This window comes from Schistocerca serialis, unplaced genomic scaffold (genome assembly GCF_023864345.2).
Source record: "Schistocerca serialis cubense isolate TAMUIC-IGC-003099 unplaced genomic scaffold, iqSchSeri2.2 HiC_scaffold_1393, whole genome shotgun sequence".
Classification (NCBI taxonomy): domain Eukaryota; kingdom Metazoa; phylum Arthropoda; class Insecta; order Orthoptera; family Acrididae; genus Schistocerca; species Schistocerca serialis.
Window position 1 is genome coordinate 15,208,082 of NW_026047617.1, and position 26,949 is coordinate 15,235,030.

Below are 26,949 nucleotides of genomic sequence, written 5' to 3' on the forward strand. Positions count from 1 at the left end.
GGCCAGTCAAACAACACCTATGGACGTTAGCAATCTACAGGCCACCTCCATCGAGATCTGTGCAAAAAATTCAAAGGGTGGAAAAGTGTTGTGACTCGCCGATCTTTCAAAGTGCCGCCGCACAGTTACGCGCGTCCTCCACATGCGGCGCTGTCTGCCAGCCGTGCAGCAGCAGCGCCACCTAAGCGGCCAGCCAGCCAGCGGCCGCTAGACTCGGAGTAAGACGAGTATACACGTTAACAGTCAAATCACAACTGAGTCTGTTTACTTGATCTGTGACTTACATGTATTGCGTCATCCTTGAAATATATTTGTTCAACTTGAAGTTATAACAAGTGGCGAAGAGGTAGTGAATTTTTCTTTTTCATCGTTGACCCACATGTTTCCACGGCTACTTTAGAGCAACTATTGCAAGGTCTCATTGAACAGCAAATACTTCTCACAAATGCAATTCGTGATTTCGTCTCTACCTCGACGAGACGGCGGAAGACTGGTCTGATTACGAAAAACGTCTTCGACAGCACTTCTTGGCATTTCGTGTCGTGGACGACCAAACATGTATGTCCCTGTTCCTTTCATGAATTTCACCTCAAATGTATCGGTTGTTGTCGCAATTGGCTCCTTTGAAAGATCCTGCGTCTTTGTCCTTTGCTGAAATGTGCTCACTTTTGTCCGTCTATTTTCCAAAGTGTACGCATCGTCCTTGAAATATATTTGTTCAACTTGAAGTTATAACAGTTACTATCCTTTCTTTATTCTTCTGATGAGCGGTAGTTTTAGTTAAACTTCTCCAGTAGTACCAGTTTTCCATCTTTGTTTCCGTGCACTTATTTTTAAGCATCGCTCTTCCCTTGTTGCATTGTTCAGACTATACTTTTCTCTTCTTTCTTTTGCTAATGAGTACGATGTTCAGCAGCTGAATAAGCAGCCAGTCAATTGCAATAAATGGCAGTTTTCAATTAAGCTTAATCACATTTTCAACAGCTTTAAACCCGTCTTCTTCAGAAGGACACGAAACAAACTTTACTTTAGCAAACAGTTAGTGAAGCGATCTAACATCTCCGTGTGAAATGTGTCGGCAATGATCTGTACATCCATTTGTAAAAGTTAAGGCCCCTAAAATCGAGGGCTTTCCACATCAGTAAAATCAGTCACATAAAATGCCAGACCTTTCGAAGGCACAGTTCAACATACTCACATTTATTTGTGAAAACCTTTACCAATGTTTCACACGTAATCGAGTGCAGGTAATCGGTTATTATCTCTGTCTTCAGTTCATCTATTGTCTTGGGTGGTTTTGATACACAAACGTTTTAGCTGCATCCGAAAGGAAACGGTCAGGCAGAGAGAGGTCCAGTAAGTGTAGGAGCCAGAGACCTTTCGTAATTACTCTGTCTCCCAAGATTTCAGGTAAAAGTCACAGGGACGGGTGTGCCATATGATCAGTAGCACTGTCTTGTTGGAAATTTTTATCCGACAGGTCAATAAAGTGAAAAATTATCTGGGAACAATAGACATCAGAAGTGAACGTAGTACCAAAAAAAGCGGCCCTACAATTCGTGCACACATTCTGGCAACCCACACTGCAATTTTCTCTGGGTGCAACGGCTTTTCTCTAAAGACACGTGGATGTTCCGATGAACAAAGTCGTGAATTTTGGGAAGTAATGTAGCCAAATAGGTGAAACCGAGCCTCATCAGGGGAAAAGGTTCTATCTAAAACACCAACTCCATGGTGGTTCACAAATTTCTGTGACCATTCACAATAATGTATTCGTTTCGCACAGTCCGTAGAATGTAATTGTTGCACGGCAGTAATTTTATACAGTTACATCCCCAATCCTTTTGTTACAGCCATACAAGCTGTCATACAAAAGAATTTAGCCACTCACGATAATCTCCTCGCTCATTTTGTCGGATTCTGCCACACGATTCCTGAAATGTCACCGAGTTCCCTTTCTGTTAAAATTGTGGGCTACCAGATCGCGGTGCATTACAAACTGAACCTGCCGACTGGAATTTGCGAACTAAATCACGTATCGTGTCAACGGTATGGACACCTCGAAGCAGGAAAAACCCAATCTAAATTACTCACATGTGCCGTAAAGTTTCCTCCCGCACAGAAAACCTCTTCCACTAAAAATGCTCTCTGTGCAGTAGTAAGCATTCTCACCACACAGCTTACATAAGAATTGGGCAACCACACAACTAACAGCTGCAATGCAAATGCAACACTACTACTCCCAGCCTACCACTGCAGGTCCACAGCACACTTAGTGTTCCACTGATCAATCTCACAGTGCAACATGTCAAGTGCGTAAAAAGGAACACGTCAAGTGCATAAAAAATGCATACATGAATGTAGGGATTCTTTTTAAAAAAAACCTTACAATTTTTATTACCTATCCCATTCCCTTAAATGGTACAAAATGCATATATTGCATATGTTATACCTACAGATTTATTTATTCCTATTCAAGAATTCATATATGGCATAGAAGGAGTTGTCAAGGAGATGTGACTTCAATTTATTTTTAAAACTGTTACTGCTTTCTGTCAGACATTTTATTTCATCTGGTAATTTATAGAACAGTTTTATAGCAGCATATTTTACCTCTTTCTGTGCCAAAGATAGGTTAAGTAGAGGATAGCGTAAGTCCTTCTTTCTTCTGGTATTATAATCATGAATGTCACCGTTGTTTCCAAAGTGGTCCATGTTGTTGAGAACAAATTTCATTACTGAGTAAATGTACCATGAGGCTTTTGTAAGAATTCCTAACCTTTTAAGAGATGCCTACAAGATGTGTGACTATGAGCCCCACACATTATTCTAACCACTTTCTTTTCAGCAGTGAATTACTTTTTGCCTAAGTGTTTAGTTACCCAAAAATGTTATTCCATATGATGTCAGAGAGCGGAAGTATGAAAAATATTTTAGCTAGCTATTTCTATATCCTCAAAATTAGAAATTATTCTGATTGCAAAAGTTGTTACTGAACCTAGTTGCTTTAGGAGATACAAAATATGAACTGTCCAATTTCGATTCTCATCTACGAGATCACTCCAAAAGACGTGCACACTTTTTTTTTAATCCATCTTTTATTCTGCATGTTTGAAAGTTTTACAGTGTGTAGATACATCCTTTAGGAACAATATTTTCATTTCTCTACATAATTTCCATCCCTCTCAACTGCCTTACGTCATCTTGGAAACAGCGCCTGTATACCCGCATGGTAAAATTCTGGACCAAACTGTTGGAGCCACTGTTTGGCAGTGTTCACAAGGGAGTCATCATCTTCAAACCTTGTTCCACAACGAGAGTCTTTCAGTTTCGCAAAGAGATGATAATCACATGGGGCCAGGTCAGGACTGTAAGGCGGGTGTTTCAGTATTGTCCATCTGAGTTTTGTGATCGCTTCCATGGTTTTTTGACTGACATGTGGCCGTGCATTGTCGTACAACAGCAAAACATCGGGCTGCTGCCGATGTGGTCGAATACGACTCAGTCGAGCTATAAGTTTCTTCAGTGTCATCACATATGCATCAGAATTTATGATGGTTACACTCGGCATGATGTCCACAAACAAGAGTCCTTGCCATGCCCACTTTCATCATGTAACCTGCTTGCCCACCGATTAACTGTACTGCAATCGACAGAAACATCTCCATACACCTTTTTCAACCTCTTGTGGATGTTTCCCACTGTCTTGTTTTCACAGCACAGGAATTCTATGACAGCATGTTGCTCCTGATGAACGTCAAGTGTAGCAGCCATCTTGAAGACATGCTGTGATGGTGCCACTCACGAGAACAGATTGAACTAAGTTTGAAAACAAGCGGGAAGGATGTATCTACACACTGCAAAACTTTCACACATGCAGAATGAAAACTGTATTTTTACAAAAAAAGTGTGCATTTCTTTTGGAGTGACCCTTGTATATGGACACCCAAGAACTTAGTATGCTTTACCCTGGCTACTGACTTCAGTTGATGTGTTATATTTATTGAAGAACTGTACTCCTTCCAGTAGAAAATTGGATGTACTGTATTTTTTCAAAGTTCAGAGCAAGCCCATTTGCAGAAAACCAATCAATAACTTTTCCACAAAGACATTATTCGTATCATTTTCTACTGGACTTTCTTTTACTGTATTAATAGTGATGCTTGTATCATCAGCAAACAGAGTTAGTTTAGCTTCCTGTTTCAAATAAGAAGGGACGTCATTCACATATATCAAGAAATAAATAATGGAAATGCAATCCGAAAACAAATTAAGTAGTAGGTTACAGTATGCTTGTTCGCCCACTGCTTCAATACTGCTCAGCAGTGTGGGATCCGTACCAGATAGGGTTGATAGAAGAGATAGAGAAGATCCAACGGAGAGCAGCGTGCTTCGTTACAGGATCATTTAGTAATCGCGAAAGCGTTACAGAGATGATAGATAAACTCCAGTGGAAGACTCTGCAGGAGAGACGCTCAGTAGCTCGGTACAGGCTTTTGTTAAAGTTTCGAGAACATACCTTCACCGAAGAGTCAAGCAGTATATTGCTCCCTCCTACGTATATCTCGCGAAGAGACCGTGAGGATAAAATCAGAGAGATTAGAGCCCACACAGAAGCATACCGACAATCCTTCTTTCCACGAACAATACGAGACTGGAATAGAACGGAGAACCGATAGAGGTACTCGAGGTACCCTCCGCCACACACTTGTCAGGTGGCTTGCAGAGCATGGATGTAGATGATGAACAGAAGTGTACCCACAATCAGACCCCATAGAACGCCTAATCTAATTTCACCCCAGTTCAATAAGGTGGAAAACTTCCTTAAATCACTTAAACCATACAAAGAGACTTTTTGCTTCCTGTTCTGTAGGTATGACTTAAACCACTCATATACTGTTCCATTTATCCCATAGAATTGTAATTTCTGTAACATAATGTCATGATCAAACACTTTGGATAAGTCACAGAAAATTCCTATGGGTGACATTTTACTATTTAAAGACACAATTATGTGTTCAGTGAAATTGTATATTGCTGTCTCAGTGGACGAGCATTTTTGAAATCCAAACTGTGATTTACTAAATATCCCATTACTGCTGAGATGGCTAACCAGTCTCGAGTACATTACTTTCTCGACAATTTTTTAAAATGCTGTGAGCAAGGATCCTGGCCAGTAGTTATTGACATCTGTGCTGTCCCCTTTTTTGTAGAGAGGCTTGATGATGGCATATTTTAACCTGTCTGGGAAAATACCTTGAGTTAGTGATGCATTACATATGTGACTCAGAACATCACCCGTAGCCATTCCACATTGTTTTAATATCTTTTTAGAGATGTCATCTACTCCAACAGAACATTTATTTTTCAAAGATTTAATGATTTTCCTTATTTCAGAAGATGTTGTTAGATTTAAAATTAGTCTGACTAGGATTTCTCAAAACTGACTCTTCCATGTACAGCTTGGCTTTTTCGTTTGAACTATTCTCACCAATTTTTTCACCTACACTTAAGAAATGATTGTTAAATATATTATATACTTGTGTACTGTTGGTTAGGATGGTCTCATTCTCTTTAATAGTAATACTACCTACCCCAGTGGTTATTTTTCCTGTCTCTCTTCTAACAACATTCCATACTGATTTGATTTTATTGCCAGAGTTGTTAATTTCATCTGTAATATACATATTTTTTTATTTTCTGAGACCTTTTCTCTGGAAGTTAGAATAATTTTTATAGTGTAAAATTACTTCTGGGTCTTTACTAATTCTTGCTGCCTCATACAATTTTATTTTCCTCTCTGAAGACAATTTAATACCTGTAGTCATCCAAGGTTTCTTGGAAAACTGGTGTTACAATTAGTAATTTTTTTGGGACAACAGTGTTCAAAATGGGATACACATTTATCAAGAAATATGTTGTTTCTAATGAGCCATATGCCAATGATAAATGCATCTCCTCAATTAACATTTCTTCAACTTTCTCTAAATAACAAATTGACCAGCATTACACCTTAATGGTTTCTGAAATATAACAAGCTGCTAAGTTTTTTTAAGTAAATCAGTTGTGCATTACGGTCTGATAATCCATTTATCACAGGGAAAGTATGTGTTAGTTTTACATCCTCTTGCTGCACAAATACATTATATATTAGAGTGCTACTGTCTCGAGCTATACGTGTAGGGAAATTGATCACTGATTCTAAGTTATATGGCATTAATAACACTTCTAGTTCATTTTTATTTATCACCGATTCTAAGTTATATGGAATTAATAACACTTCTAGTTCATTTTTCCTATCAGAATTGCTTAGAAAGTTTACATTGAAATCACCCACAGATTAATGACTTCTTCTTTTTGCCTGTCAGACAGCATAGTAGGGAGTCAAAGTTTTTATGAATAGCTCCTAATCACCTAATGGGGACCTGTACACTGTTGCTAAAATTAACACTACGTTATCAAGCTGTGGTTCACATGCACAAATGTCAAAGTGCTGACCGACACAAAATTTGCTTACTTCTGCAGATTTGTACATACACCCTTGTTTTGTGTAAATGGCAACTCCTCCTATATCCATGCCAGATCTGCAAGTGTAAGATGCTAAATTGTACACATTGATGCCGACACTTTCCATCCCCACAGTTACATGGTGTTCAGACAGATAAAGTATATCAATCTCATTCTTATTTTTGAGATCATCTAAACACAGTAGTAGCTCACCTACTTTATTTTTTTATTCCACTGATATTTTGATAAAGTAAATTGATACCATCCTTATATAAGGGGGTAGTTTGTGTTGTTACCCCAGATGATAACTAGACGAAATATCTGTCAGTATCTGTAAGCGGTGGGTCCTTGAGGTACGGCAATACGCGAGCACGAGAAGTAAGTTTAAACAGTTTTATTAACAAAGGCGGATCATAAAACACGCACACCATGCGCACCCATCATCACTGTGTCTGACATCCTAGCACTGGCTAATTATGGTCGTATCGGAAGGCTCCGTGGTGAGCTAAGAAAAGAGACATATTTGCACAAGAGGCTGCGCTAGTTAATCGGCGTGCTGTGGACGGCGGCCGTGGCGTACTCTCGTTGCAGTACGGCCGGACACATGTCTACTGACCGAGCAAATTGTCAGGATTCCAGACAGGTCGGCTGGCGAGCGCGTATTACGTACCGTATGGCTGCGCACAATCCGTAGACCCTTACATCACTCTCCCCAAAGAAAAAGAGCAACCGTAGGTGGCTCAGAACGACCTCCTGGGTGTTATGAATCTATTTCGCCATTTGTGGCATCAGAGGGCATTGCAACATGTATTTCATTTGCAGACACAGAAGCGTGCCGTCAGTATGACAATTTCGTACATGACAAATGCTGTTCACAAAAGACAAATTAATAAAAGCAGTAAAAACATAATACTGACAATCAAGTATGCATTAACATCACTGGATGAATCAAAGGACTTAATTCTATTTGCTGCTTCAGTGAAGTTTAACTCATTATTGGAAGAGATTACATTTTCATGGATGTGCTTAGTTACTGTCTTCAGAAAAACTAGATAAGGAACGCTTTCCTTATGTTAATATGTATGAATCATTGTAATAAACAGATAACATTCTCATTAATGGCAACTGTCCAGTTGCATGAAATGTAGTTGGCAATATACTAGGCATATCAAATAGTTCACATGATAAACCACAATGTGTGGTATTCAAGATTAATCCACTATTACTCAATTTGAATGTAGCTCATGTGTATCATAATTTCTACATGCAAATGTGACATCAAAGGTGGAGTTAAATGAGAAAATTATACCTTCACAACATCGTTTAACAAATGGATGATAAAGATGCATTAAAATTCTAGGGCAATCATCTCTTGGGGGATGATTCATACAAAATTCTTTCTCACAGCTGTACACTCTACTATCTAAGAACACTGCCAATTCAGGGCAAATTAACTTATGACTACATTCACACACATGCAAATCATTTTCGTTTAGGGACACAAAATATCCTTGATCCTTGCTGATCAGTAGATATCATTCAGTATGTACTTTATATGAATACCTGCCTGTCTCCATTTCACAGGGTAAGTATAAATCTTATTGTTTCTATACCCATTGCTAGATGAAAGCATAATTTTGAAATGTATAACAGTTAATTCATCTTCAATCATTAAAGATTGTGTGGTGGTTAACTTACAGTAATCATATAAATTGTAAGAGTTAACAGGGGAAATTATAGTATAGGTCGCATCTAGCTTCCGCTCAATTGATGGTAGGATCTGTAAAACGAAACACCTGTACTCTGTGGTACTATTACTACAGCATTAGTAGAATAAGCTATCATAGCAAACATTAGAATAAAAATGAGCATGGTTAATTAGTTATGAATACTAGAGTTAACAATAATCATAAAATAAATGAGTTTCTCGTGGTAACCTGTGGAATAAAAGGTTTAGCTTCACTTGTGCACTTGTGTAATAGCTTCAATATTAAATTTTCACAACACATTCACAGAAGCACATGGCTGAAATAAACACACACATTGTACTCTCACCCACTACACATGTTAATGCAGATTGTAGGGGTGTCTGGAACAGGATCGCTCAGAAGGTGGCGATGCCACGGCCTCAAAGTTCGGACTGCGACCTCGCAATTCTCACTTCCTGGGTTTGAGAACAGCAGGTCTGCCTCTTGGTCAGCCCTCGTCGTCTTGCGATACTACAGGAAATCTACCTAAAAGTGGCTTTTACACAATTGACACGAACGACAATCGAATGAAAGGGCAGTTGGAGCTTATGAGTGACTGGTGACAACACCTCCAAGATTGGATATGGTCCTTTCGAAAACTTCTTAAACTTTTTGCCTTGACTCTTCTTTAACACCACGTTGCTCAGATACACAAGATCTCCAACTCGACACTGTGGCACTGCTGCTTGGCGGTCGTGTTGTCCTGTTTTTGAAGAAAGGATTGACGATTTCGCTGTTTCACTCCCCACCGTGCTTCCTTTAGCTTGCGTGCTAGTCCCCTTACGTGTTCATTGCCGATTCCGGCAGTCGATCGTGCAACGTCCGAGGGTGAACGCATTCTTCTTCCGTAAACGATCTTGTATGGAATTAGGCCAGTTGAGCTGTGCATTTTGGCATTCTAACCACTTACCAAGTACGGTAAACATACATCTCGATTGTCGTGTTTGCTGCTCACATAATGGCAAACCCTTTTAATAATTGTCTTGTGGACTCGCTCGACTCTTCCGTTTCCCGCAGAGTGTGCTGGTGTAGTCCTTAACCAAGTTATTTGCATGAGCTTACAAGTCTGTTTAAGTAATTCACTCATAAAATTCGTTCCTTGATCACTAACTATACTTAATGGTGATCCAAACTTAAGAATCCATTCTTTTACAAAAACTTTAGCCATAGTCTCAGTGCTCTGATCAGGTATTAAAAAAATGTAAATGTTGTGTGACTAGGGCCTCCCGTTGTAGTGCCCCCAGAATTTTATGAAAGTCTGGAGACATTTGTGCTCCAGCCGTTTCGAAGATGCGTTATTTTAAAGCAGGGCATAAGGATGAGCACGGGATACTGCACCCACTTATTGTTTGTGCAGGCGAAACTGGAAGGGAGATAATTCGTCGGCGCTGGCAAGTGTTCGGCGCGACCTGACAAGAATAAACAAATACGGCCCGGAAGCTCCGTGGCTGGCTGCAAAGAGTAATGTAGCTTTGTATGGTTAAAAAAACAAATGGAGAGACTCGAGATAGTGACTGTTTATTAGACGTGTAACTGCTGTTGAGAGTACGTGGACTGGATGTGGATAGTCAGCCACGATAAAAGCTTATGTATTAATTGTGTTAAAAAATGTGTAATTAACCGATTCTGGGTGTCCGGTAATGTGTGGGCTTACGTCATAAAGTTGTTGTTTTTTTGTACAAACTGGAAATAAATATGTTCTGGTACATTGAATTTTTTAAATAAGAAGAGAGAGAGAGAGCGAGAGAATGAAAATTTCCCCTTCCTAGCAGTGAAATCTTTGGAGAAGTGTCCGGTGCTAGCAGAAGACATCGGCGCTGCAAGAAAGCAGGACCAGCATTCTTCAACAAGTAAGTCCACAAAAACGCTTAAGCTGTACAAGGAGAGCTTAACATTACACCGGGCCACTGCACCGTCGGGTAGACCATTCGACGGGTGCAAATCTTTCGATTTGACTCCACTTGAGTGACTTGCGCGTCGATGGGGATGAAATGATGACGATTAGGACAACACAACACCCAGTTCTTGAGCAAAGAAAATCTCCGACCCAGCCAGTAATCGAACCCGGGCCCTTACGATTGATAGTCTGTCGCGTTAACCACTCAGCTGCTGGGGGCGGACATCAGGTATCGGTATCATGAGAAGGTATCTAGAGAAATGCCCTAACATTGGCAATATGTATTTGTTTCCATCTTTAGTCTTAGGCAACGGTCCTACGACATCTAGTCCTACTCGTTCAAATGGTTCGCTTGTCTCTGGCAGTTCTTGCAATGGTGTTCTACTTTTCCCTACGTTATTCCGTCTGTTACAGGAATCACATTGTGAAAGAAACTCGAAAATGTCAACTTTGTGGATCGGCAATTCTAATGTTTGTTGCTTTTTTACCGCAATGTCCTGATGATAAAGAACCATGTTGTTCTCTCATGATTTGCTCTTTCATGCTTTCTGGAATAACTAGGCAGTTTCTTTTACTAGTGATTTTGTACAATAATCCATCTATTTCGACAAAACGTTGATCATTTTTCGATAATTTTCATTGTTGATCTTCTTCTTGAGCTGCCTTTAACTCTTCTGCTCGACTTATTGTAAAACAAACATTGACTTTTCGACTCACTGCATCAGCAGTCACATGTTGTTTACCAGGTCGGTGAATAACCTTAAATTGGTACTCACTCAGTCTTAATGCCCATCTTGTTAATCTGGAACTAGGATCCTTTAAGCTCAATAACCATTTAAGTGTGGCATGATCCGTAATAACTGTAAATTCTCTTCCTGTTAAGAAACATCTGTTATGTGTTATACTACTACTGAGAAGGAGCTTTGTGCTTTGGGTTTTGATATAATTACATTCTGCTTTGTTTAATTGTCTGGAAAAGCAAATGAGATTGGATGTTCATGACCATCAACTTCTTGAGGCAAGATTGCACCTATGGCAAAATTGGATGCATCTGTTGAAAGAATAAAAGTTTACTGAAATCCAGATAGGCTAACACTGGGGCTGTGGTTAGAGCAGTTTTAAGTCCTTCCATTGCCTTTTTACATTCTGTTGACCAATTAAATGTGGCTCCTTTCTTCAGTAGCTGTGTCCTTGGACGTGCTATATTCGCATAACTGGAAATAAATCATCTGTAGAAATTTGACAATCCCAAGAAAGACTGTAGTTCTTTCAAATTCTGTGGTTCAGGAAAATTCTTTACATCTTCAATTAATTTTGGATCAGGTCGAACACCTTCACTGGTTATAACATGACCAAGATAGTTAACTTTACTTTGTGCAGAATGTCATTTATCTATTGATGAAGACAGGTTTGAGCTTCTTATATGCTCAAAAACAGCTTGTAGTCTCTCAGTGTGCTGCTTCATGTTTTCACCAAAAATTATTACATCATCAAGGTAAACAAATGCTTGCGTTGGGGTGAGCCCTCGTAAAACTGAATCCATCAGGCATTGAAATAAAGCTGGAGCATTATGAAGTCCAAATGGCATACAAAGATACTTGTAGACTCCTGTTGCTGTTACAAATGAAGTTTTTGCTTGATCATCTGGATGCACTGTTAACTGGTGATAACCACTTGTTAAATCACATACTGGAAAAATTCGACATCTGCCCAAGTAATCCAAGGTTTCCACTAAATTTGGTAAGGGGTAAATGTCTTGTGTGGTCACAGCATTCAAAGATCGGTAATCAACACAAAAACAGAACTGTTGTTGTTGTTGTGGTCTTCAGTCCTGAGACTGGTTTGATGCAGCTCTCCATGCTACTCTATCCTGCGCAAGCTTCTTCATCTCCCAGTACTGTCGTTCTCCAGAATTTGGTTTCTTCTTTACAATTACAACAGGCGAACTCCACAGTGGGTCTGAAGGATCTCTTGGTTTTATAATTCTCGCTTCTAATTGTTCTTTAACCATGTCTTCTACCAACTCTCTTTGACTGAATGGTACACAGGAAGGTTTCTGTGCAATTCGGGCTGCATTCCCTGTATGAATACGATGCTGAACTAAATGAGTGACAGGTAAACTTGCACGTTCTCCGAATAAATCTGCATACTCCAACAAAACAGGAGCTAAAATCTGTTGTTCATCAGCTGTCAAATGTTCTATCTTCTTCCAAATCTTTCGCTTCAGTTCATTCTTAACTTCGTCTCCTCATTGTAATTTTGCGGTACTGTTACAAAAATCTGTGTTTATAACTGCAGCATTTGTTACCTCATCTGGAATCTGTATTACGTCACTGTTACTTACGCTCAACACTTCAGCAACTTTTGTTCCTCGGGGCAAAACAACATCCTCATTGCTCATATTTGTTATTGTAACCGGGACTTTTGCGACATTCTGTCTCACCATTGTAGCGACACCTACACTTCTAGAAACATAACAATTCGTTGTATCCAGTAACTCACTTTTCTCAGATCACTCAATTAATAACAAAGTTCCTTCCTTGCATCGGGGTGACTGAACTTCACCGTAGATTGTCTTTCCTGCACCCTTGGGAATTTGCTGAGGCTGATCAGTTTGAACATCGACTCAACGATTTGAACTGATGCATCATTTGGGCAGTCCATTCCTACAACGTCAGTATTGCTGCTCCTTCGAGTATGATCTGGAGAACGATTTCCTAGGTTGTAGTTGCTATGGCCTAGTCTGATCTTTCTTTCTGCGACAAATATGTCTGCTTCATTAGCAAACAAGAAATCAAATCCAAGTACACCGTCATAATGTGTTTCGTTATTTGAAACTACTCGCAACCTTGCTGTGTATTTATCTTTATCTATATTTTCCCCTTCATCTTGGCCTTGGCCAAGAATTAATTTTACGTCGACTTCTCCATAGTTCCGTAGCTTCCCTCCATTTAACCCTCACACTTTTAATAGCGGTTGTTTCAATTTATCCCGTTTATGCATGCCACACCACATTAATGAGGTCTGTGCTCCTGTGTCAATAAGTAGTTTGATGTTTCTCCCACGATATAGAGCACCTATCAAGAAGTCATTTTCAGTCTGATTTTCACTGGAACTAACAAGAATCACTGTCTCTGGCAACGGGCAGAAGGAGGGGTAGCCCATACATCCCCGTACTTGTTTAAAGATCTGGCAGATTGTCTGTTATTTGCATTACCTTTCTTCTTGTTGCGACAATCTCTCAAAACGTGACCCTGCAACCTGCAATTGACAGCAGATTCGATTCGCTATACAATTCTTATGCTTGTGACCCAGCTTACTGCATCTGTAGCATTGTACTGTGGTGTTGAAAACTCTGCGTTCTTGTTTCTGCATCTCATTCGGTCTTCTTAGTGCTTCAATAAAATCAACAGCTGATTCTACTGCTTCCTGAAACGTTTTATATCATGCCAATAGAACAGCTTTGCTTACTTCCTCTCTGTGCAACCCACGAATGAATGTGTCCAAGGCTCTCTGGACGGCTTCGAACAACTGAATGTGATTTTCATTTTCATCTTCTACTAACTCGCATGTTTGAGCATCGATGTTTCGAATTCTGTCAGCAAACTGCTCGATAGATTCGTCTCGTCGCATTCGCAAACTGAGAAGCTGCTCTCTGTAAAATCTGATTGTGTTTTTACGTTTAAATCTCTGAACAACAATCACTCTAAACTTATTGTAATCTTCTGTTTGCATGCAAGTAGGCTCCACGCTAGTGAAATGTTGTGCTGCTCCCTGAATTCTTAATTTGGCGGCCACTAGCTTATTGGAATCTGTCCAGGATCCTAACTGTGTGGCACCTTCAAGTTTACGAAAAAACACCTTCACACATCATCTTTGGGTTTCCAGCTAAACACTGGTACTGATGGCAATAATGAAAAATTATTTATTGTAGTTGTACCTGTACTGCACGAACTATCATTTGACAAGTCTTTCGGAATGTTACGCTCACGTCTTTGTTTTTAACTGCCGAATCTCTTCTCGCAATTCATTAATAACAGTTTGTAGGTTGACAATGTTACCCAGATCGGACTGCGACATTTCGTCTAATTTAACGCCAATGAGTCACTCGAATGTAAAATAAACATCCGTCACTGCCTTTCGTATTCTATCCAAACTGGAGGAGACCGACCTGAATTCCAGCAGCGGATGTCCCTGTGTAGTCAGAAGATGTTCACGCTGCTGCCGATCGAAGTTCACGTTGTGCTGCACCTCTTCAGGACTGTAGATTTTCCATAATTATCCCCATGCTGACACCACTTCTATAAGGGGGTAGTTTGTATTGTTGCCACGAATGACAATTAGACAAAATATTTGTGAGGACTAGTAAGCAGCGGGTCCTCGAGGTACGGCAATACGCGAACACGAGAAGTATGTTTAAACAGTTTTATTAACAAAGACAGATCATAAAAAATAAGCACGCTACGCACACCCACGACCACTGTGTCCGACGTCCTAACACTGGCTAATTACGGTCATATCAAAAGGCTCCGTGGTGAGCAAAGAAAGACATATTGGCGCCCGAGGCCTCACTAGTTAATTGGCGCGCTGCAGACGGCGGACAGGTGGTGCACCCTCGTCGCAGTGCCGCCGGGCGGCATCTACTGACCGAGCAAATTGTCAGCATTTCAGACAGGTCGACTGGCAAGCACGTGTTACGTACCGTACGTCTGCGCACAAACCGTAGACCCTCGCACTTAGCATTATCCCTATTTACTGTACATGAAACTTCTTTTATTCTATTTTTCTTGATTATTGTCTGTCTGGACTTTGACTTTAACTATAAAACCTGTCTGTCTGGTCCCATTAACCACAGGGGTCATCCCCTGTGTGACTGTGGCCCCCCTTACAGTATCTGCTAATAGAAACACTAACTTACCTTTTCCCTTCCTGTTGCAGGAGACACTCAAATGTGGTGCCGACGTTGTGTGCACCACAAGGCGAGACATGCGAGGCTCACCACTGTAGAGAGACTTTGCAGATACACGGTATTTAGTTAGGTGAAATAGTGTGTGTTGTTATTCGAAACTTGTATCATTTTGGAGATGGTTCAGACTTGTTACACTGCAGATTCACAGTCAGCATCTGAATTATTATGGAAAAAATCTCGAATTTCTACAAACTTTGTGAATAAAAGCATTTGATACGAACCTTCATCTATGAGCACATTTGAGTATTGACTATGTAATGTCCATAGATACATGTATTATACATTGATTATGTAATATGCAGGGTGACAATTATTGAACTACATGAAATACAATTGTCATAACTTCTGAACGGTTTGTGTTAGGACATTCAAACTGCACGGTTGGCCACAGAGCACGATGGGAATTATTACGCACACGTGCACGTGCATTGTTGTTGTCGGCCATTTGCATGTGAAAATGTCACAGTACAGTGTGGCCGAGCACTTTTGGAGGACTGAGAATCCACATTTCGCAATCGAGAAGTCTCTTCACCGTCGAAGGGTGACTGTGTGGTGTGCAATGTCCAGTCACGGATTAATCGGTGTGCTATTCCTCGGCGGCACGATGACTACCGAATGGTGTGTGAAGCTTTTAGAAGATGATTTCAGCCCCATTATCTGAAGTTACCCTGATTTCGACAAGATGTGTTTCGTGCAAGATGGGGCTTGACCCCACTGAAGGAGGAGAGTGTTTGATGTCCTGGAGGAGCACTCTGGGGACTGCATTCTGGCTCTGGGGTACCCAGAGGCCACTGACACGGGCCTCAATTGTCCGCCATATTCTCCAGATATGAACACGTGACTCCTTTTTGTGGGACTAAATTAAATACAAAGTGTACAACAATAACCCCAAAACCATTGCTGAGCTGAAAACGATCATTCAGGTGGTCATCGGCAGCATCAATGAACCGACACTTGAGCGGCTCGTGCAGAATTTCATTATTTGTCTGCAACATATCGTCGCCAATGACGGCAGGCAAATCGGACACGTTATAACCTACATCCGACTGTCTGTAATGATGTTTACATGTTAAATAAAGTGTGTGCATGCCATAGTTTGTAACTAATTTGCATTTTTTTCATATAGTTCAATAATTGTCATGCTGTATAAATGCAATAAATGCTAATTAAGTAAGGAAACTGTTTTTCAGATCACATAGATGAAAACTGTTGATAATGATAGTAATATTCTTTAATGGAATAGTTGAGTGATACATGTGTACTGGAATTGATTGTAGTTTGACTATAAATGCGTAATGTAGAGGTTGATTTTAGAATATTAAATTGGTTGGTTGAGAATTATCAGGTGATGATACTATGGTGAAATAGGGTCCTCGTGAAATGTTGAAAAGAGTGAAGAGTGGAGAGATGAGAGATGATGATGATGATGATGGTGATTATATTTTGGCACGAATGGAGAGAATGATATTAGGACTATGGAACTTTATATTATACTGTTATGTTTAACAATGGCAAAGAGTATGTAAGGTCATTATATGATACATATGCATCGTATGTTCCATGACTCAGTTTCCACAGTTTATATCACAGAACAACAAGCACAAATACAGGTCTCAACAATTATGGTGTTATTGTAAACAATAATGTGTACTAAGCTTTCAACTGCAATCCATAAAGAGCATGAATCACTGTGATGAACATGCTGGCACAAAGTACCTCTCTGCAGTAATTAAAAAAAAGTATTGAGTAGTTGCAAGAAAATTCTCTGATACTTTATGAAATCCCCTGATATATTGCAGTTGCATGAAATTCCCTGATAATTCCTTATATTCCCTGTTTACAGGCATCCTAAAATAGTTACTTCATGTGCGAGTTCCAAGTATTTCTACATGATCGTGAAATAAATGTACAAGCGGTCTAATCTTACTGATTCAGTGACATAAACTACAACTTGTTCATGAAAAAATACTTTCACTTTCAGTTCACTCCACTGGAAGCAAGAGAATTTAAACATATATGTCATACACGAGAAGCATATATTTCTATTGTCAGTTCTATGAGAGGTTATCTGTTATTATGATACACACTTCCCTTAACATTACAGCTTTGTACGGAGTCTAATGATTCGCACAATCTTACATTTCAATCAACTTTCGAATACACAAATATTTTTGTAAATGTAATCACTTTTGCCTGAAAATCAAATGTGTTTAAGATTCTTTCAGTCTGTAGTTCTGGTATAACAACACTTACAGAATTTGTATCTTCTGTGTGGGTAAACAGTTTCATTGCTTTTGATGCCTGTGTGGTTCCCTCTTCAGCTAGGAGGCTTATTTCACTCATTCATGTGACTGGAAGGTTAGTAAAGCAGACGTCACAATGTTAGGTAGATGTACAACATCTTTCTACAAAAGGTCACGTCTTCTGCTGTTTACTAATAATTTTTTCTTCTTAAAAAAAAAGTTATTCTTCAAAAGATATCTGTAGCTTACAAGAAAATTGAAAATAAATTTTCCCATACTTAGAGGAAGCTTTTGACAAAGTTGATTGGAATACTCTATTTCAAATTCTGAATGTGACAGGGGTAAAAAACAGGGAGCGAAAGGCTATTTACAATTTGTATAGAAATCAGATGGCAGTTATAAGAGTCGAGGGGCATCAAAGGGAAGCAGTGGTTGGGAAAGGAGTGAGACAGGGTTGTAGCCTCTCGCCAATGTTATTCAATCTGTATATTGAGCAAGCAGTGAAGGAAACAAAAGAAAAATTCGGAGTAGGAATTAAAATCCATGGAGAAGAAATAAAAACTTTGACGTTCGCCGATGACATTGTAATTCTCTCAGAGGCAGCAAAGGACCTGGAAGAGCAGCTGAACGGAATGGACAGTGTCTTGAAAGGAGGATATAAAATTGAACATCAACAAAAGCAAAACGAGGATAATGGAATGTAGTCTAATTAAATCGGGTGGTGCTGTGGGAATTAGATTAGGAAATGAGATGCTTAAAGTAGTAAATGAGTTTTGCTATTTGGGGAGCAAAATAACTGATGATGGTCGAAGTAGAGAGGATATAAAATGTAGACTGGCAATGGCAAGGAAAGCGTTTCTGAAGAAGAGGAATTTGTCAACATCGAGTATAGATTTAAGCGTGAGGAAGTCGTTTCTGAAAGTATTTGTATGGAAGTGAAACATGGACAATAAACAGTTTGGACAAGAAGAGAATAGAAGCTTTCGAAATGTGGTGCTACAGAAGAATGTTGAAGATTAGGTGGGTAGATCACGTAACTAATGAGGAGGTATTGAATAGAATTGGGGAGAAGCGAAGTTTGTGGCACAACTTGACTAGAAGAAGGGATCGGTTGGTAGGACATGTTCTGAGGCATCAAGAGATCACCAATTTAGCATTGGAGGGCAGCGTGGAGGGTAAAAATCGTATAGGGAGACCAAGAGATGAATACACTAAGCAGATTTAGAAGGATGTAGGCTGCAGTAGGTACTGGGAGATGAAGAAGCTTGCACAGGATAGAGTAGCATGGAGAGCTGGATCAAACCAGTCTCACGACTGAAGACCACAACAACAACAACTGTTCCGTTTCGTACATTTCAGGCCCTTATGAAAGTAAGGCATTTAGTGACTGCCGATATTTATGGCACCACACACACTTCCTATTGCAAAAATTATATTACAAGTCAGTACAAACTATTCTCACTCATCCGATACTGTATCCAGAGGCTCAGCTTTATGTCTGCTCGGAGTGCTGCTGGTGGCAGTGTATAACAGAAATGAGAAAGTGTGCTCTGACTGTAGTTTTGTTTCCAGCTGTGGCGTTTACAGAGGCTACGGATACAGATACTGAAATTCTCTGACAGTTACCAATTTCAGAAATAAATATGCTGATACTTTACTAGTACAAACTGTAAAGTGGTCGATTTTGAACCGTAAACGTCAGAAAATTTACACACCATGTCCACTGCCTTTCCACGATGCCCCTAATGATCTAATGAAGGCCCAGGGAAAATTTGTGTATCTCCTGAGATGTGAACAGCTGCCCTGCGTAACCACTGGCAGGTTTACTTACCTTACACTTTAAAAGATGTGACACTTACCGAGTAGGTGAGCTTCTGACTGGGATGGAGGTGCAACTCCGCGAGCCTCGGGCAGTGATCGCAGAGCTCCTGGATGATGAGGGGGTTGACATTGAACCACATGCGCACTATACACAGGTTCGGGATGTTTCGGAAGATCTCTATTGCTTCCTGCTCGTTCCCACCACCCTTACGGTCATCCAGGTAGCACTGCCACAGGGCCCTGCGACACAGTAATGTGTCGATAGTTCATTCGCAAATAGTATCTCTGACAATTTGCAAACAGTGTGTAGTAACCTATTTTAGCATGTATAATTGAAGCTATGCTCTCATAAAACCAGAAGTAAACAGATAAAAAAATTAAATGGCAACAAACACAGACACAAAAATGGAAGAACAAGAACAACACTACCTCTCAGAGCTACCGGTTCCTTCACGTGGCAATAGAACGAAAAGATCATTTGAAGTACCTTTATCTTTACAGTTCTGTACCTCAATTGCTAAAAGCGGAAGCCCTTACTGTTTCACTCTATTGTCCAACTGTCTGTCTGTGTCAGACTGTTAAAAACCTTTTTTTTTTTTGCAATGCGTAGTCATATCCACTTCAAATTTATCTCACATATTACCATCTACCGTTCCTCAGTGAAGAAAAAAATTTAACCCTCGAAATGGCGTGCCTGCGCATAAAGTGCACCGATCGCAAATGATATTGTTTTGTTCTGTTCCCTAGTTTTACAATTTGAAGTCCATATCTATTCCTTCACTGTTTCTTCAGCTAACACAGTAATAAGCTGTGTTGTCGTACAGCCGAAAGAGCAGCACTAATATAAAATAAACAGCAACCTAGATGAAAAAAAATTACGATTCAAGCAAGAAAATGCCCAGATTCTGAGCCAGCAGCACGATCCCACAATCGGGCAGTTACCTACAAGATAATTAGTAACCAAGTGTGGGTCGCACGGACCTGACCCGACTGTGCCGTGTAATGCTTCGAGTGGGCCATCACTGTGGGGTAACACTTGTACGTGGCAACAGCATGACACGGAGGAAGGTTTTCTTTTATTATTGTTTAATTAAACAGTGATTTAGCTCATATAATGTAAGTTTATTTTATCACTGTTTAATAACACTAAGATTAAACTCTGATTTTGCACATACACGTTTACCTCAGTAACGTAAAGACAACTATTCGTCACATGTGTACAAAGTGTGCTACACACCCACTGGAGCAATAAACTTCTATGTCAGTGCAATAAAAAGATATGGCCATTTACGTTGCAAGTTTGATACTCACAAACTTACTCATCGACACCTATAGGATGCAGAATCATGGAATTTTGCATGAAGCAAGTTTTTACAGCACAACCAAAGGAAAAAACTCCAAAAATTGTTAATTTGCAATTATATCACATGAAAAACATTTTATTTGTCTCTTGTTATCAGACAGACTGACTGTCCACAATCTTTTAAAATCCCTTTTTCTTAGATATGTGTACACATATCAAGTTGAAATTTGTCACACCTTAACGTCTACAGTCCCTCGGCAGTGTGAAGAATGTAAGCTTCTAAGTCAATGTAATCCAAAGATTTATTATTTATTACATATTATTACAGATTATTTACATCACAAATTTTGATACTCGCAAACTCGCTCATTAAAATTTAGGGTACTCCTCATTGACGTAGAGTTATGAAAGTTGGCAAAAAGCATATTTTCGCAGCATAAATAAAGGGAAAAAAAGAAAATTATGGATTTGTAATTTTGTTATATGAAAAATATATTTCTTTTGCCATTTCAAACATGAAATTAAAACATTCCTGGAAGTCTTGGAATCTCTGGGACTCATACCTTGCAAGTATCAATGTCAATACCAGGCACAAGTCACTAATATTCTAGATTGATAAATGAATAAACTGTTTCATATACATAAATAAGTCTGCATGGAACCCTCAGTGTCCAAGTCCTACTCTCATCTGGTCAATTTATTCTTTCATTTCACCTCGCTGTGCCAATGCAATTTGTGATTTCATTTCACCTCGCTATGCCAATGCAATTTGTGCTTTCATTCCACCTCGCTATGCCAATGCAACGAGTCCCTCGTTTCGACTGTGGTAATATACACCACTCCAGAGGAGTTGTGTGCCCCTACGTCTTCCAACAAACAAATCATACTTGCAACCGAAAATTATAAAATGTCATAGGCAAGAGTACAGTTATTGTTTGGGGTTGTTAAGTTATATTTGCACGTGACGAATTCTATCAAAGAAAGACATCTTCCGAGATGGGGTGGCGGTTGTAGGAGCTTTTTGAGAGGAAATATCTGCTCAGACACAGAAACATAAGATACACATACTGCCATCCTTAGAGGTGCACCGAGTTCCAAAGCATAGGTAGAAACATTTTAAGGTTTTTAAGGAAAGAGATCCCCATTATCCTGTCTGAGTCTCAGTTTGGGCATAATATATTGAATCCAGGAGGTTTAATTGTATATGAGTTGGCATGATTTGTGAAGGAAGTACATGTGTTATTAATGCTCAACATAGGTCTTACTTGTGAGCTTTCAAACCACAAAATTGCAATTTTGGGTGATGTATGATTAATTATAGATGAACATAAGAAGAAACTTATTTTGGAAACTACATAATCCTTCAAGAAATGGCTAGGATTCTGTCTAGTTCGAGGGTTGGGCTAACTATATTATCTCAACATTGTGAATGGAAAATACTTTCTAGGAATAGTAGAAAAGTGCATTGGATAATCGGATGACGAATTGAATCAGGATCTGGGGTCACATCACGTGACGAGTGAAGAGCCCGAAGAGTTCTCAATCGGCGAAAGCGTCATCGTATAATTTGTCATGATGGAATGTCATCAGAGACGTTGCAGTACACTTTCACAGCTGAGTAGCCACTGCAGTGTCTTTGGTCCACTTTAGCAGCAGCCAGAGGTAGGGGGGACTCGTGGAGAGGGGAATAACAGCTCCAATAGCACGGGTGGTAGTGTCCGAGGCTTTGCCGATGCCCTCTCGACAGAGGGGACAAAGTGGTAGAGTGCGTGCAAAATAACGTGGCTGATAAATGCGCAATCGGCACGGCACGGATGGAGGGGCAATAGTGATGGGGGTTGCAGGCACGTACTGTACGGGGAATGCCGAGCAGTGGAGGGAAGTGCTGTTCTAAACTAAATTCTACACTCACATTTTTTGTAAGTATTAAGTGGAGCCTCTCGGTGCCCACACTTGTATAGTGAGCATTCAAAAAGATCTACTGTCACCTCTGCTTTGGTTAGTGTCTAGAAAGAATTCCGCTGAAAATGCAAAAAAAGCAGTGATTTGGTTTTCACCAGGCTTTTTAGCCATTTGTAACTTTTAGAGAAGCATCACGTCTTGCAAGTTTTGAGTAAAACCTACACATTTATTCTCCTCACTTACATGCTGTGCACATGCAGCTGCAAGAGAATTCTGAAACTGTAGTTTTATTAATTGAGGAATTGAAGAAAAGTAAAGTCAAGTCAATAGCTAATGAGAAAGCACATCCTCACTACAAAAATAAATGTGTAATGTCTTCACTGATGCTGTTTCAAAACCCAACGGCATATCTCGTTTCACCAGCTATCGATGGCCCTTAAGAATTACACTCTTTCGTCAAAAAAGTCTGTAGTTAGTGGAAATAACAAGGTAGATAATGAAGTTTTGCACAATAACCATTTGGAAAAATATTCTCCTCTTTGTTCGCTATCATTTGCCAACAACATTTCAACAACTGAAACTGTTTGAAAAATATGAGGAATGTTGTGGGTTGCAAAAGAGTGTGCTACACCAGATCAATTTTTTTCAGACTGGTTACAAGTAAAGACCTACACCAAAGTCTAAAGAAAAATTCAATACGTCAGCTAAATTTCATACACGGCTACATATTATGCAGTACGGCCCACACGCAAAATCATAGCGACCCCCAGTTTTCATTACAAACTTTTTCGAAGTTCATGCAATATCACAATAACAATGACCAACAATGAAATGATGGGCACATCATCACGAATCTGACATAAAAGATATATTTAACACAAAAATGCAAGTTTTTTACCAAACAGTCTCTGTAAAATCGTTTGAGAAAGACTGCAGGATGTGGACCTCGGTTCTGTCATGAAAGCGTGTTGCCGACCGGATAAAACGGGGCAAACAACATTGGCCTTCCTTTGCAAACAAATGAATGAACTCACCCTACATATTGGATGAAAACTGATCATTAAGCATCAGCCACCATTCGACAATGACCAGGAAGTGGCAAATCACTAGAAAGTGGTCACTGTCAGAAAGACTGTCACGTAGCAATCACTGTAGCAAGTCCATCAGTTTGGGGAAGAGAGCGCAAGGTCGACAGCTGAAAAAGTGCCACAGGCAACAATGATATGGTTAGGACAGCTCTCTTTGGCAAGAGACAGATCAAGACTGGAGAGAACCTGGTCAATCAGATGATTTAGTACGAGGGCTATCCACAAAGTACATTACGTTTTGGAATTAAAAATAAATAAAGTATTGGAAAACTTTTTTATTATATACAGATGAAAGCCACACTTAAATATTACTTTTCTACATAGTTGCCATTTAAATTAAGACTTATCGTAGCGATGGACGAGCTGAGAAATTCCTTCATCGTAAAATTCGGCCGCCTGCGGCTTCAACCACGTGGTTACCTCTTCTCGAAGCTGTGCGTCGTCATCAAAATGCTGCATAGCCAACCATTTCTTCATTGCTGGGAATAAGTGGAAGTCGCTCGGTGCCAGGTCAGGACCGTACGGCGGATGAGGAAACAACTCCCACTTAAAAGATTCGAGAACTTCACGAGTGGCATTTGCCGTGTGGGCCCGGGCGTTGTCACGAATCAGCAAGAGCTTTGAGCCCAACTTTTCCCTGCGCTCGTTTCGTATTGCTCTTCTGAGGTTGTGCAGAGTTTGGCAATACCTTTGAGAGTTTACTGTAGTGCCTCTTTCCAGGAAATCCACAAAAATCACACCTTTTCTGTCCCAAAAGACAGTCGCCATCACCTTCCTTGCCGACATTGTCTGCATGCATTTCTTGGGTTTTTGGGGGAAATTTGTGTGTCCCCACTGCATTCACCGCAATTTTGTCTCACAGTTCACACGCTTAACCCACGTTTCGTCACCAGTAACGATGCGATCGAGTAATGAGTCGCCATCTTTCTCGTAAGCGTCCAAAAACGTTAACGCTGCAGCCATTCGCTGATTTTTGTGAATCTCTGTCAAGATTTTTGGTATCCATCTTGCGAAAAACTTGTGGTAACCAAGCTTTTCGGTAATGATTTCATGCAACAAACTTCGTGAAATTTGTGGAAAACTCATAGAGAGTTCCGTTACTGTGAAATTACGGTTTTCACGGACCGCGGCATCGAATTTTCCGACAAGTTCGGCAGTCACTATGCTGGGTCTTCCTCTTCGCTCTTCGTCGTGAACGTTAGTTCGGCCATTTTTAAATATTATGACCCATTGACGCACTCCACCTTCAGTGATTATGTTGTCCCCATACACTTCACAAAGCTGCCGATAGATTTCTATCGGTGTACAGTTTTTTGCAGTCAGAAACTTCACACTTCGCGGCATTTTCAATTAACGCTGAAATTTCAAACTGTCACAGTAACTCAACGGAGTACAGCACGAACCTCTAACTAGCACGGCAGGATGCCGACTGAGCGGCTGAATGTAGGAGGGAAATGGCCGGGTGTGGGGAGTGGTTTCTGAAGGTGTGTACAGGAGCAGAATGGGGAAGAAAATTAGCTATGCACATTCAAAGGAACTGTCTCATCGTTTGCCTCAGTAGATTTAATGAAATCGTGCAAAGCCTGAATATGGATGACTGGAAACAGTTTTGAATTGTCATTGTCCCAAGCGTGAGTCCCGTGTATTGCCACTGGATCCTTTCATCCGTTGGTAGTGGTTCTGGTGATAGTGATGGTGGTAATAACAATTATCATCATCATCACCATCATCATTACTAGCAATACAATATTAATAATAACAATATATGAAGCAACAGTATCATGAATATACATCGACAGCAATACTGAAGCAATTGGATTCTAAATAATACACGAAAAAATCTGTTCGTTCATGTTATTCTACTTTGTATAGTTTAATATCAGCTGTTAGTCACATTTGGTTTGGGTCCCACACACTCGAGTAATGCTCTAAGATGGATCGAATGATGTATGTAAGCAATATTATTTGGAATTTGATTGCAATTTCCCAATGAAATTAAATATACCATCTGCTTTACTTCTAATTGCCTATGTGGTCACCCCATTTCAGATTCCCACAAATGGTTAAAGAAGTGTTTGTACGAGTTGAACGATTCCAATAATAACTCAGGTATGTCGTACTCGTAGAATACCACATTCGTGTGTTTTCTTAAGTACGTAATTTTACTTTTCTGTACATTTAAAGAAAGTTTCGAATATTACGAAATCTTGAATACAAATGAACGAACAGTACTGGTTGCAAAACTGGATTTTTTATTTTATTTCTCCTCCAATGATGCATTTAACCTTATACAAGGCATGTTCAGATTGATCTATGAGAAAAAATACAACCTTGCATACAAGTGGCATGACCGTGATTTAGCAAAAAAGCCAGTAACAGTCAATGCATTAAAAGCCCAAAAAATTTAAAAATATATAAAAAATAACTTACTGATACAGAAGATATTAAATACACGGGCAACTGGGCCTAAAACATACGAAAGACCCAGCAGGTAGCTGCCCACATTTTTTTGACAAGGCCTTGCGTGGTGTCCTATAAAACACATTACCGTAAGAATAGCTGAGATGTATTCAAAAACAAATGACCAGCTCAGTCTGACAAGAAGTACGTACATCTGCATAAATATGCAGCAGATTGCCTTTTCAGATAAGCGGCACCGTCCACGTCTACTAGAATGGGCTCTAGCCTACACAGATGCATCACGCAGTAAATACGTAGCAGCCACAGTTGCTCACACTTCATGTACTACTGAGAAAAGAAATGTACAAATAGAAACGGCTATCATACACAGCCCACAGCAGGTGGATGGGATTGTGATAGGTTTCCAGATTTATTCACAAAGAGAAACATGACAAACACTAAAGCCATACAAAAGATCTTGCTTACAATTGCAGGTAAAATGTTTATACAAATTGGTCATAGTAAACAAGGCTAAATATCTTTTTAAAAATCAGAAATTATAAAAGCCTATACTGCTGTAATGTAAACGAATAAAATCTGCGCGAGGGTACCGAGAGAATTTATTTCTCAGTGCACCAGGCAGTATTATGGCTAAAAATTACTTCATGCACTTTCTTCTCCTTCAGTCAAAACTAGGCCACAGGCATGCTAAATAGTGTCATATTACAGTGAGTAACCTCAGAAAGTAAGACAGAATCAAATATAGCCTATCTGGATGCTAATAACTGAGTCATAATACACTGACGGATAAAAAAATCTCGACACCCAGTGTGAGTTGTCCTACATAAATGAAAGTTGGAAGGCGTGTTTGTATATCTGAAAGATGTCACCTGTCCAGACTTCACACCAGTCGCGTAGCAGTGGCACCAGTGACGCCACTGTGAGGATGCGAATCAGATTTGCTTCAGACACGCACTCTAACTGTTGTGAGCTCTAGGTACCTTCGAGATCGGACACGGCGGGTTGACGTCAGTCACGAAAGGCTTAAAGACGACAAGGATGTATCGACAC

At 39.9% G+C, this 26,949-nt stretch overlaps 2 protein-coding genes across 2 annotated transcripts in view; one reads left to right on the top strand and one right to left on the bottom strand.

Moving 5' to 3' along the window:
• The window catches only part of LOC126442618 (uncharacterized), a 37,698-nt gene extending 22,478 nt beyond the window's left edge, over window positions 1-15,220 (top strand). Inside the window, exon 2 of the mRNA XM_050090701.1 lies at window positions 15,091-15,220. Coding sequence (XP_049946658.1) covers window positions 15,091-15,191 — 101 coding nt within the window. The 3' untranslated portion in view covers window positions 15,192-15,220. The remainder of the gene's footprint in view (window positions 1-15,090) is intronic.
• LOC126442617 (uncharacterized) overlaps window positions 1-26,949 on the bottom strand; it is a 158,598-nt gene that overhangs the window by 103,079 nt on the left and 28,570 nt on the right. The window contains exon 3 of the mRNA XM_050090700.1: window positions 19,224-19,425. Within this exon, the coding sequence (XP_049946657.1) occupies window positions 19,224-19,425 (202 nt within the window). The remainder of the gene's footprint in view (window positions 1-19,223; window positions 19,426-26,949) is intronic.